At 38.8% G+C, this 17738-nt stretch overlaps 1 protein-coding gene across 1 annotated transcript; it reads left to right on the top strand.

Annotated features, from left to right (window-relative positions):
- Positions 1-4650: 4650 nt before the first annotated feature.
- On the top strand, positions 4651-6281 carry LOC149146389 (peroxidase 66-like). The gene is made up of 4 exons (XM_089448276.1): positions 4651-4982; positions 5093-5281; positions 5393-5555; positions 5642-6281. Exons 1-4 carry the CDS (start codon positions 4725-4727, stop codon positions 6055-6057), a joined length of 1026 nt encoding a protein of 341 aa, XP_089304402.1. The 5' UTR covers positions 4651-4724; the 3' UTR covers positions 6058-6281.
- Positions 6282-17738: the final 11457 nt, after the last annotated feature.

The raw sequence follows: 17738 nt of genomic DNA, 5'->3' as shown, positions 1-17738 counted from the left end.
ACTCAATTCTCTTTTTCTCACGAATCATAGGCTCATTCAAATAACTAGTGCTTGCAACCGAACCAGAACTATCATTAATAGAAAGAGTACCTCGAATCAGAACTATCATTAATAGAACAAGTACCTCTTGCGCCCACGGTTGTGATCAATGTATCGAAATCTGATCCAAGGTCCTGCGTTGTGGCCACTTGTCTTCTACTTACCCTTTCCACCGAATCTCTTCGGTCTCAGTTCCGGATGTAGCTTCCAGCAGTGGTCCTCATCATGCCCATCCTTCTTGCAGTGAGTGCACAACGATGTTGCTTCGTCCCCCTTCTTGGTAGTGACGGTCTTCTTATCCTTCCCTTTTCCTTTCTTGTGGAATTTTTCATGCTGAGGTTTGAATAACATCTTCTTTGTTTGGTCATCTCAATCAGTATTTCCTCGACTTTCAAGATGTATAGCTTTAACATTGGTTGTATCAATAGAAGTAGGATTGAACAGTAATAACGAGTGTTTGATGTAATTATGTAGCACACCTATTTACTTAGTTACAGTTTCGGGCACATCTAATGAGATTCCCATATTCATTGCGTATTTCTGAAATTCCTTCATGAATCTTTGTACATTCTTGCCCTTACCTTGCCTTAAATATTGCCTGTCCATAAGTGCCCTTTTCTTATAACCCAGAAGGTAGAACTGGTCCTTTAATGTAGAAATAAAACTAGACAAAGAGGATAGAAGGTTACTTGACTTCGTGTTGCCCTTATGTAACTTGCTCTCCCACCAAATGAGAGCAATGCCACTCAGCCGAAGAGATGCTAACTGGACTTTCACCTCATCTTCTTCAATCTGCTGGATTCGGAAGTAAACCTCTATCTGTCTGATCCAGTTATTGATTTTTTATGCACTACATTCTCCATTGTACATGGGTAGGTCGAACTTCACATCTAACTTGAAGAATGGTTTCTTAGAGGTCTGTTTGGAATTTCTATGAGAGTGATGAGAATTATCACTAGAGGAAGGAGAGGGAGGAGGATCTTCTCCACCACCTTCCTGATTTGTTGATTCATGATCATTGGCATCCTTCTTCTCATACCCAAGTGCCTTCTCATACTCTTCGAACAACTTGTCTACCCATATTATAGAATACCTTTCGGAAATTATGTTCCTCTTCCCAATGAGATTCTTCATTGGCCATGTTTATTCTTTGTTGTGCACATCCTGCTTCAGGATGAAAGGAGTTAAGTGTTCCTTCTCCTTTTCGCAGCTTGTTTCGGGTTAGCATAAACTCATGCAATTCGCATCTACCAAGACCTACTCCAATACCAAACTTGATCCAAGATCTTTTACTTACAAATGCATCAGAATTACATATAACATAGTTAATTAACCATGAAACTTAAAAAAACACATAATAATGTGGAAATAGTCAGAAGAACACAAAAACCATGACACAATGATTTGATTACTGAGTTCGTCTAGTTTGGACTACGTCTCTGGGCACTTCTTAACAGTGGGGAGGCCTTCTTTCTATTAGTAGCATAAAAGAGATAAAAGTACAACAACAAGCAATTATAACCCTTATACCTCCAAGCTGATATATGGGCAGAGAATGGAGAGCCCAGCTTTGAAAATAGACATAATCACTGAACTCCTGGCGAAAAATAGTGCAAAAATGCCTATCCAAACTCTCAATTTGGATAATTGGCCTTCTGCAACCTTCTCGAAACCTCCCTGCTGCTCAAGGCAAGGTTTCGGCCTGCTGCCAGGGTTAGGGTCTACTGTATGCAGTAAAATCTGTGTATTTAGCCAGTCCTCCCCTGCCTTTCTCCGACACAACAGTCATATATATAAGATCATGGCGACATCCCTCAAAATCAGGGCAGTTTCAACATAATACCCAAGGTTAGCAGGCAGGAGCGGCCTGAAGGATTCACGACAACCACCCTTCCACAATAGTAAGCCATTGTCCAACAACCCATTTCAACGATGCATGACTCTTGGCGGCGGGTTCATCAGTGGTTCCATCTTATCGGCGGATAGTCCAATGCCCAGACACAGCATCCTACGATAACTATGGACTCGACAGGAAGATTCACCATATAACATAATGTCTTCGCGTTTAGCACTCTCGTCACATTATCGCAATCGGTGTGAAACCCTTGGTGCAATGGTTAGCACTCTGCAACACCTGCGGACCCACCGAGTTTATTAATCACACTATATAACATTTCGGGTCCAAGCCCCTTATCACAGTATCGTAATCAGCGCCTACCGCGAAATCACAATCGCACTTTCCCCCTGAACCATATCGCAAGCACCAACCGTTGATTTTGATATGCAATGTATATCGCATCGCAACTAAGTCATGCTGCGGCTGATTCGTAACTCCTCCAGCTGCGATATCACAATCGCAGTTTGGAACGCCAGGGGCCCATTCTTCATTAAGCACTCCTCCTTTTCACCGATATGCGATATGCAGGGTCCAATGGCATCTTTCCACATGGCGCTCCCTTATTAGTTGAAACTATGCTATGTCATCTTCTCCCTGCTACCTGGACAAGTCAAACTCAAACTTTGACTTTCTCTAACTTTGTCATCTGGACTCGAATTTGAGTATCATTCGCACCGTTGGAATAGAGGATGACGAGCACTTCAATCCGATGCTAAGCTTATCTAGATTCTATCACTTTCAGTTTTGAGCTTTTGTCATGCCACTAGTACTTTTCTAAAGATCCACCTGGATCAGTAAGGGTAATATGATTTCATATCGGTGGCAAGGAATTGACCTTCATTCATCCTCTAGAATTTATGTAAGTTGGTGCAATTACTAAAGGGAATGACATTTTGAAAGGTTGGGGTTTTGTTGTTTGTCTTTTAAGCTTGACACGTGCAGGTTACTCATAGTGTAGAAGGGGGGGTATACACACCAGGATTCGTGTAGAAGGGGGGGTATACACACCAGGATTCTAAATTTGGTTCAGTTTATTAAATATCTTGTGACAGCGTGGATATTCTACCACCTTTAGTTTGGGGTCACGCGAGGTATGTCTCTTATCATTTCCATGGTTGTGGTCACTTTAGTTTCTGTTACATGTGTTACCCCCTCTTGTCTGCCATGCCACTCAGTGCACAAGGTCAATAGAGGGCTCGTTGTTCACTCAAGACTCAACTACTACCTACTTCAATATAGTCCCTTTGGATATTGGGAGAGAAATCAAGAAGCTAGAAACTCAGGTAAGAGCAAAGAGAAAATATTTCTCAGATTTTGTGATCATCAAGGATGTTTCCTTACTAGGATTCGGACCATGTGCATACCAAGCGACCGCCAAAATAATATCTCAACTATGTTGCTCTTTAGTTGCAAATAAACACTTTATTAGATTGAATTTGAAAAACAACAAATAAAATAATACAATGTGTTTTAAGTCCAAATCTCTACAAAATAGTAAAAAATTAAAAATTAAAAATTCTACAACTTCCTAATATGTTTTTATTAAGTCCAAATATCATGTGCATAAGGAAATGAGAAAATTTCCAAAGATTCTACATGTTCCTTTCCTAAAGGAAAGGAGAGGAATTCTAAAGATTCTGCTTGTTAATTTGCTTTGAAATATAATACAACAGATTTATTTTTATTAATATTGTTATTATGTAAATGGTGTTTGTATTTTGCTAATAAATAATAAAGGATTTACCATAAAATAATTAAGAAACACTTATCGAGTGTGATGTGGTTTTTCTGTAAGTCCCTTTCAATATCATGAAATGGTGTCCAAAGCCCAAAATATAAAGACGAGTATTTGAGATTGAAAAAAAATAACAGGAATGTATATTCTAATGGTGTATACTATACACTTGTCAAGTTATTGAATGCTTTGTTGAAAAGAGCGCTTTGGAAATGGTATACATGGGGCAGACAAAATCTAATGAACATAAACAGGAATTCAACATGCATGAGAAAGAATAAAACAAGTCTGTTATATTGTGATAAAGAGAGTCTTATGTGTGACACATGCTGAGTGAAGGTATACGGATGAGGGCTTATAAAGAAACAACGTGTATGTATTTTTTCTTTGGTAACAATCTACAAATCTTATTTCTGCAGCTTCATGTGACTATGGCTGCTTCATTGCTACTCTCCCATGCTTGGAAGATCCTTCGACATTAAGAAGGTTCGGTTATCAGGGTTTTACGTCCATGGTAGCGTGCCATTTGAAGGTTGGACCGTGTTACGGATTTGAAGGCGATCGTAATGTCCAAAAGAGGGAGTAGGGAAGACAGACCTCATTTGAACTTTTGCGAATGCCACAGCGTTCTCGTGATAGCAAAGTAACAAGCAGACCAGTGTCTTTATCATTCTCGATATGAAATGCCAGCAAACAAAAACAACGCGGTTTGTGTTTCATATCGAAATGACAATATGTTGCATTCAGTGGTTTGTTTTTCATGTTTACGTTTTGAAAGTCGTTGAGAGATGCTGCAACTACCGGGCAGGCGTGCTCGTCACCAGCAAAAATATATTATGGAAAACTTAGGACTGGTGAGTGCCTTTGAAGTCCAGTATTCAAACATTCTTTTACCGACATTATAACGCAACAAGCTCATATCTATATATTTATACCAGGATATTGGTACTTTCTAAAAGTACAGACGTTGTTTGTGGAGAACAGTACTGCTGCTTCATCGTGGATTTGAATATCAATATTCACTTTCGATATAGTTAGTGCAAAAGAAAATTAATGCAAGGTGTTGGAATTGCGATGATGACAATTGTCCGCATATTATTCTGCATCGCCTCGTCATTATCATTATCATTACCAGGGGCCGATGCAGCTGCATTGACAAGTAGAAGCATAGGTCTTAGCAAAGACTACTACAAGAAGACGTGCCCAAGAGCAGAGAGTGTGATAAGAGATACCATACGCAACGCTACCCACTTCGACCCCAAAATCCCTGCTCGCATTCTACGCATGCACTTCCACGACTGCTTCATTCGGGTAATTCTTCTTATAATAATTCCTAATCGCCCACTTACCCATTCTTTTTGTGTTGTAATATTACTCATCATGTCATCTTGATCTGAATAATTGTATCTTAAACATTGTAGGGTTGTGACGCATCGGTGCTGCTAGACTCTAATCCAAACAATGAAGCAGAGAAAGATGGACCGCCCAACGTTTCACTCCGGGCCTTCTACGTTATAGACGATGCCAAGACAAAGATCGAGTCCATTTGCCCTAAAACTGTTTCATGCGCTGACATTCTCGCCATAGCAGCCAGGGATGTTGTTCTTCTGGTAAATTTCTGACTTCGTTTTCCCTAAAAATTCATTGCAATAACAAAAAAGCCTATTCTATAGGGGATCTACCTAGCTATATTAATTGCAATGTTAACAACAATTTAACAGGCGGGAGGGCCACAGTGGGACGTACTCAAAGGACGAAAAGACGGAGTCGTCTCGAGGGCAAACGATACGAGGAATTTGCCAGCTCCCACCTTTAACATCTCTCAACTCATTCAAAGCTTCGCCCTCCGTGGGCTCTCTCTCCATGATCTCGTAGCGTTGTCCGGTACTAATTGAATATTCTCCCCCATAATCTACTTAATATATATTTTTTTTTGGTTGAATAATGACTCGTACTGCTATTGACAACAGGCGGACACACGTTGGGGTTCTCTCACTGCTCTTCCTTTGAGAGCAGAGTCCACAACTTCAACGCCACGCATAATGTGGATCCGACCATGGAGCCACAGTTCGCGCAGAAGCTACGCAGGGTCTGCCCACAGCCCAACACCAACCGCAGCGCAGGTTCTTTTCTGGATTCCACCGCTACTCAATTTGACAACGCCTACTACCAAAATCTGGTAGAAGGAAAGGGAGTGTTTGCTTCGGACCAGGCACTGTTCTTGCACAATGGTCGAACAAAGGCCATTGTGAAGAGATTCGCGAAGGATGAGCAGGCCTTCTTCAAAGCATTTGCAACCTCCATGCTCAAGATGGGAAGTGTTGGAGTGTTGACCACCGGAGGAGAAGTGAGAATCAACTGCAGTAAAGTGAATAGCAATTCCTAAACGTACAAACAACAATAATTTCATGTAGAGGCCATCGGCGTCAATTCGTCAATTCTCCCCTCCCTTTTGGTGCTTGATAACTAACTGCCATTTACTCTAATAATGATTGTATTGTTTGTTTAGATTTTGTTTGGAGAGAGATAATATTTGATTATGTTCACTCCATCTTGTACTTTCTTTTATTTAATTAATACATAAAATAATGCGTATATTTATCCATTCCAGCCACGTTTTCACTTGAAATGAAGTACATTTCGACACCCCATTATTTCCGAAGCAAAGTCCGGAATGAACTTCCCAAAGATGAATCGTTACATTTTATTGATCAAACATATGAATTTATACATATGAAGAAAAAAAGTAAAAGGGAGATAGTTACATTGAATAATTTCTCCATACTATGGAAAAAACTAAATCTAGTAATATACAATAAATCATGTAAGATTAATTTAATATCTCAGTTCAGTGATATCATGCTAAGTAATGAAAAATTTCACGTCTATCTGCAATTTGTTTTGAAGTAGGACAATGTGTGACATGAATTGTTTTGGCCTCTACATGATTTCTAATCAAATAATACTTGGTTTTGATATGTTTTGTTTGATCATGAAACTAAGGATTCTTGATCAATGGAATTGCAGAAGAGTTGTCAACAAATAGAGGAGTTGAAGCTTTTTGTTTCTCTTGCAAAATTTCAATCTTCAAGTATTTTCCGAAACCAGATGATTTTTTTAGTGGCTTGAGTTACTGCTACATATTCAGCTTCGGTGGTAGAGACTCCATTCTCCGTATCTCCATCAAAATTAGAATCAAAATAACCAACAAAATAGAAGTCTGAAACTTTGGAATATTAGATGCCCTAAGTTTGGGTTCCTTTTAAATATTTTAGAACTCTTTTTGCTGCTACCTAATGCCAATCACAAGGATGATACATAAATCTAGAAAGTATTCCAACAACAAAGGTTATATCACTGCTAGTAATAGATAAATAAATCAAACTTCCAACAAGTTGTTTGTACTTTGTTGGATCTTCAAACTGTTTTCCCTCTTCTAAGCCAGTTTCAAATTATGCTTCATTGGTGCAGCAACAGTATTACAATCCATCATACTATATATATTCAATAACTTACCAACATATTGTTGAGATATTAATCTCAGTGTTAGTTAGTTGTTGGTTAGGTGTCATCCTAATTGATTTCTTGTCTGCTAGGTATCATAAGCAGTTTAGTCTTACTTGAGTTCTACTCCGTAGGTGTCTAGTTTTAATTTAGTTATTTATTATTGATGTTTACAATGTAACCTATTTTAGTCATTCAAAATACTGAGAAGAGCAATCTCTACTCCACTTTTCAATTTCATTCTTTGTCATTGTATCAGAGCTTACACTGCTTAAAACTCTTTGACAGAACAGCAGAGAACAGAGTAGAATGCATAAAACTAGTTGAAAGCAGCATTTCAAAAGTGTGTGTATTAAAAACAGAAAAGAAAAGAAACAACATAAATTCACTACAAAGATCGTAGCAAAGTGAAGCAACTGTGAGACAAAAGTTGCTGCGAAGTTGCTTGGAAGAAAAACCTATTTTATTTTTTTGCACGGTGTCCACCAGTCAAACCAATGCTTTAGTAACACCAAAGGTTGGTATCACTATCAGTTAGGATAAGATCATCAACATAAAGAACAAGAATGGTAAGAGACTTACCCAAACAAGAATGGTAAGAGACTTACCCACTTTCTTAGTGTAGATAGTATTGTCAGAATGACACCTAGAAATTCAGTGTCTAAAAGAAAGCTATCCATTTTGGCATACTAAGCCCGAGGGGCTTGCTTGAGACCATAAAGGGATTTCTTAAGCTGACATACAAGGCTAGAGTCTGTTTTTATAAATCTAGGAGGTTGTTCCATATAGATTTCTTCATGCAAGTCCCCATGTAATAAGGAAGATTTAACATCCATTTGATGGACTTCCCATTTGAAAGACGCAACAAGGGAAAGAACAAGGCGGATAGAGTTCATTTTGGCAACATGGGAGAAGGTTTCAATATAGTCAATGCCTTCAACTTGTGAAAAAACCTTAGCAGCAAGATGAGATTTATGTTTATCAATTTTTCCATCTGGTCCAAACTTGGTTCTGTAAACCCATTTGCATCTAACAAGTTTTTGTCACTTTGGAAGAGGAACAAGATCCCATGTATCATTTGCCAATAATGAACGATATTCTTCATTCACAGCTGCGTCCCAATCTAGATGGCCTGAAGCTTCTGCAAAGGCGTCAGGATCTTAGTTCGATGAAGCTTGATCCAGTAAAGAAGATGCTCTATCGAATTGAGAACGGTACATTGTTGATCTTTAGGATCACCTGCAAGAGCACCTGTTGCATCCCGAGTAGCACGGACCCATTTTGGAAGCTGAGGAGCTAAAGGAGGATCCTGGGAAGGTGGGGGGGATTGTCATCCTCGTTGTCATCATATGAAGAAGAAATATTTTCAGAAGTAGAAGGGATAGAGAGAGGTGGCACATCCATCGAACTAGGCTTGTAGGACGATATATTTTCAACTAACTTTACATCTCTTCCAATGATAAAATTTTTGGAATTAAGCGGAATAAGTTTATATGCTTTGACATCTCTAGAATATCCAACAAAAATACATTTTTCACTCTTAGGTTCTAAGGCTTTATGTTTCTCATCTGGAATATGGGCCCATGCTTCACTTCCAAAAACACGAAAGTGACTTACATCTGGTTTAATTGAGCTCCATGCTTCTTCTGGAGTGATATTCTTAAACCTTAGTAGGAGTTCGATTTACTATGTAATTTGCACAGTTAATTGCTTTTGCCCAAAAATTAAGACTAAGTCCTTTAGATTGAAGCATACAATTAGCCATTTCCTTTAAGGTGTAATTCTTCATTTCAGCTACACCATTTCGTTGTGGAGTATATGGAACAATATGTTGCATTTGAATTCTATGCTCAGTGCAAAAGTTGATGAATTTGTTTTTAACATATTCTCCGCCATTATCAGATTTTAGCTTAAGAATTTGATGTCCAGATTGTTTCTCAAAAAAGGCCTTAAAGGCCAGGAACATGTTAAATACTTCACTCTTGAGTTTTAAGAAGTATACCCAACTGTGTCTGGAGAAATCATCAATGAAAGTTAAGAAATACTTGTAGCCAAAGAATGAAATGTTGAAAATTGGCAACAAGAAATTGCTAAAAATAGAAGTGCTAAAAATAGCACTGCTAAAAATAGTAGTTTGGGCATCAGTGTTGGATTGGGCAACAGGGAATGAAAAATGGAAGTGCTAAAAATAGAAGTTATATTTTTAGCAGTTCAAGTTGGATTCCTATTTTTAGACAGTCCCTGGTCTAAAATAGGAAGTAAAATTCGAATTTGGTCTTACCAGCAGTTTGAATATTAATTAATTAATTCTCCATGAGTTAATTAGTTAAGGAAAATCAAACTTGAAGTCTTTGTGAGAACATGCAATAATTTCTCCACTGATTGGGGAATGTGTCCTTGATTTGCTCCACTGATTGAGGAATTAAGGATGAGTTCTATATTGAGAGGATCAGTTGACTTAGTTTAACTTAGTCAAGTTCAGTTAGATTAATTTAACAAGTTGTTAAATTAATGAGATACAGTTTGTTGATGCTTGCATGCATGTGACAGCTATTATTTTCAGATAATTGAGTATTCTCTCATGGATAACTAATGCATGGCAGTTCAGACAGAGACCCAGTTGAGATCAGAGAAGGGACAGTGTACTATCAGTTGGATGAATATTTTTCCTATAAAGGAAGCTCATCCATGATGAGGATTTATCTCCTTCAAGTTTGTGCAGTTAGATCAGAGGTTAGTGAGTGTGTGAAGAGGCCAATTCACACAAGTGGCAGCACTGGACCTCAAGGAAATAGGAGGCTTGGAGGGCAGAGGAGAAGGTTTGTGAGAAACCTTTGACTATCTATGAGCAGCAGAGGGATTGTACTGAGAGCTAGATAGCTTTTGAACTAAGGCTTTGTGTAATCCGGACTATATTTCCACTTGTATGATAATACAGAGATGGGGTTTTAGGCAGGTGCTTTCCCCAGGTAAATTCTTCTGTGTTATGTGTGATTGATTCCTTCTTATCATTTATATGTGTTCTTATTGATGTTGCTTATGGTTGATTAAGCTTCCACTAAATTGTTTGTAGAAGTAGATCAAGTGTTTTGCTTTAGTACATTGCATTACCAGGTTGATCTACAGGTGGGAAATTTCTACATGGTATCAGAGCTAGCTGATTTGTAGAAAAATTTCTACATGGTATCAAAGCTAGCTGATTTGTAGGAAAAATTCTACAAAATTCTACATGGTATCGGAGCACAGGTGATCAAGGAGAGAACAATATACTGAGAGGAGATTTCAAAGTTTTGAGTTTTGGGCCGAGAGTTTGCAGAGCAGATCTAAAAATTTTTGTACAAAATTTTCAGAAATAAATAGCAGATTTGGATTCCTTGCAGAAAAATACCCAAAATCAAAAAAAAAATTGGCTGAATCAGAGTTCGGATGAGGGAGATATTGCTGATTTAAAATCAGCTCTTTTTCTAGAAAATTTTGTGACGGTGGGAAAGTGGAAATAGATTGGTGTGCTAGCCAAGAACCTGTATGCACTTGAGGTACAAGATGCATGCAAAGCCTTGAGGAGCAAGGCAAAGGTTAGATACTTGGTGGTTGAGAGGGAGAGTAAATTACCTCTCAACATGTAGAGCCAGAAGAAGTCTTAGACAATTGTGGAGGAGCCACGATTGGTGCAGCAACTTCAGGAGGTTGTGGAGCAGCCACAACAGGGGAAGCTGAGAGGAGATCGAGTAGAGACATCTACTCATGCAGAGACCTCCAGTAGGGGGAACTTTGAGCCAGGTGGGCAGAGGGATCACATGCAGCCATACCTCCAGGTAGGAGGTGGGGCGATGTGGAGTGATCGTCCCATGGAGGAGGGGCAGGATCCTTGAGGTACCCAACCTCTTGGATGAGACCTTGCTACGGAAGCCCCGATGTGGAGTAGTAGGAACTGACTGATTGGGTAGAGACAGATGTAGATGGAGCGGCAGAGAGAGCTACAGTGCAGGGAATCCCAAGACAGCGCAGAGCATGCAGGCTGCAGCAATGTGAGAGGCACAAGTGTGTTGCATTGTGCAGGGTAGCACAGAGAAGGGTGCAACGGTGCGAGATGCATGGAGATGTTGCAGTAGCATAGAGGTCAGAGAGGGAGCACTTGTCAGCAGCAAGTAGAGCTTCAGCATCAGAGTATGTTTCTAGCCCAACAGAGTGGTCAGTTGGGAGTTTTTTTTGTTCCGAGAGTTGCTGGAGCAACCACACTTGGTAGATGTGTTGCATGTAGAACATTCCAGAGGTACAAGATCGGGTTCGAGAGGAAGCCTTTCTTGTTGAGAGGGAGTGTTGAAAATTGGCAACAAGAAATTGCTAAAAATAGAAGTGCTAAAAATAGCACTGCTAAAAATAGCAGTTTGGGCATCAGTGCTGGATTGGGCAACAGGGAATGAAAAATGGAAGTGCTAAAAATAGAAGTTCTATTTTTAGCAGTTCAAGTTGGATTCCTATTTTTAGATAGTCCCTAGTCTAAAATAGGAAGTAAAATTCGAATTTGGTCTTACCAGCAGTTTGAATATTAATTAATTAATTCTCCATGAGTTAATTAGTTAAGGAAAATCAAACTTGAAGTCTTTATGAGAACATGCAATAATTTCTCCATTGATTGGGGAATGTGTCCTTGATTTGCTCCATTGATTGAGGAATTAAGGATGAGTTCTATATTGAGAGGATCAGTTGACTTAGTTTAACTTAGTCAAGTTCAGTTAGATTAATTTAACAAGTTGTTAAATTAATGAGATACAGTTTGTTGATGCTTGCATGCATGTGACAATTGTTATTTTCAGATAATTGAGTATTCTCTCATGGATAACTGATGCATGGCAGTTCAGACAGAGACCTAGTTGAGATCAGAGAAGGGACAGTGTACTATCAGTTGGATGAATATTTTTCCTATAAAGGAAGCTCATCCATGATGAGGATTTATCTCCTTCAAGTTTGTGCAGTTAAATCAGAGGTTAGTGAGTGTGTGAAGAGGCCAATTCACATAGGTGGCAGCACTGGACCTCAAGGAAATAGGAGGCTTGGAGGGCAGAGGAGAAGGTTTGTGGGAAGCCTTTGACTGTCTATGAGCAGCAGAGGGATTGTATTGAGAGCTGGATAGCTTCCGAGCTAAGGCTTTGTGTAATCCTGACTATATTTCCACTTGTGTGATAATACAGAGATGGGGTTTTAGGCAGGTGCTTTCCCCGGGTAAATTCTTCTGTGTTATGTGTGATTGATTCCTTCTTATCAGTTATATGTGTTTTTATTGATGTTGTTCATGGTTGATTAAGCTTCCGCTAAATTTTTTGTAGAACTAGATCAAGTGTTTTGCTTTAGTACATTGCATTACCAGGTTGATCTACAGGTGGGAAATTTCTACATGGTATCAGAGCTAGCTGATTTGTAGAAAAAATTCTACATGGTATCAAAGCTAGCTGATTTGTAGGAAAAATTCTACAAAATTTCTACATGAAACAACTGGAAGTGGACCACATAAATCACTATGCACAAGCTGTAAAGTGGTTGAGGCGTTCCAAGAGGCACATTTTTCAAAACTATTCTAATGATGTTTTCTGAGTACACATCCGGAACAAACACCATCTCTGCAAGATACCATAGGAAGACCTGTCACCATATTTTATTTACATAGATTTTGAAGGGAGCGATAGTTTATGTGACCAAATCGCGCATGCCAAAGTTTGCTCACTTCTTCATTATGAGCAACAAATACCAAAGGAAGAGTTGATGACCCAAAGTTTTTAAACTTATACAACCTTGTAGATTCATCAGCAATACCAATAGCTAAAATCTGTCTAGGATCTCTTAGGTCCTTAATAACAACATCATGAGGACAAAATTCAATGATTTTACTGTAGAAATTTCTCTATGGATCAGCTACCTTTGATATCATGTAGAAATTCTCACTGTAGATCACCTGATAATGCAATATACTAAAGCAAAATACTTGATCTACTTCTACTATCAAACTTTGTGGAAGCTTAATCGATTTTGAGCAAGATTAAACAGAACACATATAACAGAGAAGAAGATTCAATAACACATGAAACATAGAAGAATACTATGGGGAAAGCCTCAGCTAAAAACCCCGATCTCTGTATTATCATACAAGTGGAAATATGTCTGGATTACACAAAGCTTTAGCTCACAAGCTATCCAGCTCTCAGTACAATCCCTCTGCTGCTTATAGACAGTCAAAGGCTTCTCACAAACCTTCTCCTTTGCCCTCCAAGCCTCCTATTTCCTTGTGCAGTTTCTCCTGGGGTCCAATGCTGCCACCTGTGTGAATTCACCTCTCGCACAACTCACCAAACTCAGAAATAACTGCACAATCCTGAAGGAGATAATTCCTTCTGCATCGATGAGTTTCCTTTATAGGAAAATCCCTCCAACTGATAGTACATTGTCCCTTCCTTTAATCTCAACTGGGTCATTCTCTGAACTGACATGCATGAGTTATTTATGAGAGAATATTCAGTTATATGGAGAACACTAGTTGCATGCATGCATGCATTAACTGACTGAACTCACAATTAGTTCAACAAATTGTTTGCAACTAATTTAACTGGACTTAACTCAGTTAACTGAGCTAACTAATTACAACTCAAATACAACTCATCCTTATCTCCTTAATTAAGGGATAACTTCCTCAATCAAAGGGATAACTTCCTCAATGTCTTCACAAATACTTCATGTTTGATTTTCTCCAACTAATTAACTCAAGATGAATTAATTAATTATTTTTCAAACAGCTAGTGAGACTAAATTCAAATTTTAATTCAAGTACTAATTAAAATTGGAATATATCCTAAAATGCTATTTATTGCAATGCTATTTTTAGCATTTCTATTTTTTGCTATTTCCAACAGAGTTGGAGTATATCCTGAAATGCTATTTATAGCTTTTCTATTTTTGTCATTTCTTGTTGCCATTTTCAACATTTACCGTCCCCTAAATGAGTTATCTGATATACAGATAAAAGGTTGTAGGATAAGCTTGGAACACATAATACATCATTAAATTGACCATTGTCTAGATGAACAGTTCCAGTCTCTACAACACTAAGAGATCTATCATCACCAACATATATATTTTTGGTGTTACAATCATTTAAAGAAGAAAACATGGCTTTGTTTTTGGCCATGTGATAAGAAGCTCCAGAATCAATGAGCCACTCATGAGAATGAGAAGAAGAATATACATTTAGTGCATAACCAGACTGAGATGCTTGACAACCACATGCAGAAAATGTTATTCCTGAAGATGAAGTTGCAGATGAGGAATGCTCCAAATGGATGTTATGAATCTTCATTGTTGCTTCCGAGGCTTCCATATTCTTAAAGCATTTGGATTCTAAGTGGCCATCTCGATTACAAAATTTTCAATGTCTATCAATCTTCTTCCCTTTGTTTTAATTTTCCTTATCATTTTGTTGAATTGATTTTTCATTTTGAGACTGAAATTGCTTAGGACCCTTGTTTGGTTTAGGACCATTCCTTTTAGGATACTGCTTTCTAGGATTCTTTGAATTTGGTTGTTGTTGGGCGGCTAAGGCTTTCTTAGAAGAGTTCCCAAGATTAAGAAGACCAAGATGTAAGAGTTTTTCTTGTTATCTTATTAAAGAATCACAAAAGGCATCAAAAGAGGGGAACTTGTAGTCTTTTCCTTGAGAAATAAAGGCTTCTCTAGTAGAATGGAAGGTGGAAACAAACACAAAGTAGGCTAGTCCCAACTTAGTAATAATGGAATAGATAAGGCTACCACCTTCTTTCTTAACCTTAACACCTTCCAAGAAAAGTTCCTGCACTTGTTTCTTGATCTCCTCCATCTCTATAGAAGCCATCCTGTACATGCCAACATTTGGTAAAGGGGCATCCTGTTGCAAATGGATCTCATGTTGGATTTCCCTTTTAGGGGGCAATCCTCTCGGTTCCTGAAACAATTCATCATAGTTAGAAACAATTTCAAATAATTCCTTCTTATGATCAAGATCACAACCTTTAAAAGCATCAGCCATCTCGGCTTCTTTCGCCCTCACTACCATGAGCATGCACCCTTTACTAGAATTAACCAATCTTTTGATCTGTCCTACACTGAGCACTAACTTTTGTGTCATGACCTCTGACTATATACTCTACCCCATCCTTGGTCAGGTGGTATTTGTTTTCATGCCAAAATAAAATGGCCTTTCTTTCATATAAATATGGGATTCCCAAGATGATTCCACAGATGTCCAAAGGTACTACATCTAACTCTACCTCATCAACTAATTTAGAAGCGATTACAAATCTAGCCCTACACTACTTGGTGACCTGCAATTTGGCTTTATCACTTACCCAACCAAGTGGGTATGGACTCGAATGAGGTTTAGTTTCAAGGCCTAGCCTTTTCACTAAGGAATTTGAGATTAAGTTTGCTTGGGAACCTGAATCAAACAGAGTTTCCAACTTTGTGTGCTTTATGACAACTCTAATGTGGAACAACTTAATTCTGTTTTTCTCACGAATCATAGGCTCATTCAAATAACTAGTGCTTGAAACCGAACCAGAACTATCATTAATAGAAAGAGTACCTTGAATCAGAACTATCATTAATGGAATGAGTACCTCTTGCGCCCACGGCTGTGATCAATGTATCGAAATCTGATCCAAGGTCTTGCGTTGTGGCCACTTGTCTTCTGCTTACCCTTTCCACCGAATCTCTTCGGTCTCAGTTTCGGATGTAGCTTCCAATAGTGGTCCTCATCATGCCCATCCTTCTTGTAGTGAGTGCACAACGATGTTGCTTCGTCCCCCTTCTTGGTAGTGATGGTCTTCTTATCCTTCCCTTTTCCTTTCTTCTGGAATTTGTCATGCTGAGGTTTGAATGACATCTTCTTGGTTTGGTCATCTCAATCATTATTTCCTCGACTTTCAAGATGTATAGCTTTAACGTTGGTCGTATCAATTGAAGTAGGATTGAACAGTAATAATGAGTGTTTGATGTAACTATGTAGCACACCTATGTACTTAGTTACAGTTTTGGGCGCATCTAATGAGATTCCCATATTCATTGCTTATTTTCGAAATTCCTTCGTGAATCTTTGTACATTCTTGCCCTTACCTTGCCTTAACCATAAGTGCCTTTTTCTTATAACCCAGAAGGTAGAACTGGTCCTTTAATGTAGAAATAAAACTAGACAAAGAGGACAGAGGGTTACATGACTTCGTGTTGCCCTTATGTAACTTGCTCTCCCACCAAACGAGAGAAATGCCACTCAGCTGAAGAGATGATAACTGGACTTTCACCTCATCTTCTTCAATCTACGGGATTCGGGAGTAAAACTCTATCTGTCTAATCCAGTTATTGTTTTTTTATGCACTACATTCTCCATTTTACATGGGTAGGTCGAACTTCACATCTAACTTGAAGAATGGTTTCTTAGAAGTCCGTTTGGAATTTCTATGAGAGTGATAAGAATTATCACTGGAGGAAGGAGAGGGAGGAGGATCTTCTCCACCACCTTCCTGATTTGTTGATTCATGATCATCGGCATCCTTCTTCTCATGCCCAAGTGCCTTCTCATACTCTGCGAACAACTTGTCTACCCATATTATAGAATACCTTTCGGAAATTATGTTCCTCTTCCCAATGAGCTTCTTCATTGGCCATGTTTCTTCTTTGTTGTGCACGTCCTGCTTCAGGATCAAAGGAGTTAAGTGTTCCTTCTCCTTTTCGCAGCTTGTTTCGGGTTAGCATAAACTCATGCAATTCACATCTACAAAGACCTACTCCAATACCAAACTTGATCCAAGATCTTTTACTTACAGATGCATCAGAATTACATATAACATAGTTAATTAACCATGGAACTTAAAAAAACACATAATAATGCAGAAATAGTCAGAAGAACACAAAAACCATGACACAATGATTTGATTACTAAGTTCGTCTAGTTTGGACTACGTCTCTCGGAACTTCTTAACAATGGGGAGGCCTTCTTTTTATTAGTGGCATAAAAGAGATAAAAGTACAACAACAAGCAATTTCAACCCTTATACCTCCAAGCTGATAGATGGGCAGAGAATGGAGAGCCCAGCTTTGAAAAGAGACAAAACCACTGAACTCCTGGCGAAAAATAGTGCAAAAATGCCTATCCAAACTCTCAATTTGGATAATCGGGCCTTCTGCAACCTTCTCGAAACCTCCCTGTTGCTCAAGGCAAGGTTTCGGCCTGCTGCCAGGGTCAGGGTCTGTTGTATGCAGTAAAATCTGTGTATTCGACCAGTCCTCCCCTGCCTTTCTCCGACACAACAGTCATATATATAAGATCATGGTGGCATCCCTCAAAATCGGGGTAGTTTCAACATAATACCCAAGGTTAGCAGACGGGTGCAAGCCTGAAGGATTCACGACAACCACCCTTCTGCAATAGTAAGCCATTGTCCAGCAACCCATTTCAACAACGTATGACTCTTGGCAGTGGGTTCATCGGTGGTTCCAGCTTATCGGCAAACAGTCCAATGCCCATACACATCATCCTACGATAAC

The sequence above is a fragment of the Pinus tabuliformis genome, chromosome X (assembly GCF_031772625.1).
Source record: "Pinus tabuliformis cultivar Carrire ecotype Pingquan chromosome X, CPIR1, whole genome shotgun sequence".
In the NCBI taxonomy this organism is placed as follows: Eukaryota; Viridiplantae; Streptophyta; class Pinopsida; order Pinales; family Pinaceae; genus Pinus; species Pinus tabuliformis.
The sequence above is the reverse complement of the archived record's forward strand: the minus strand, read 5'-3'. Positions and strand labels throughout refer to the sequence as shown.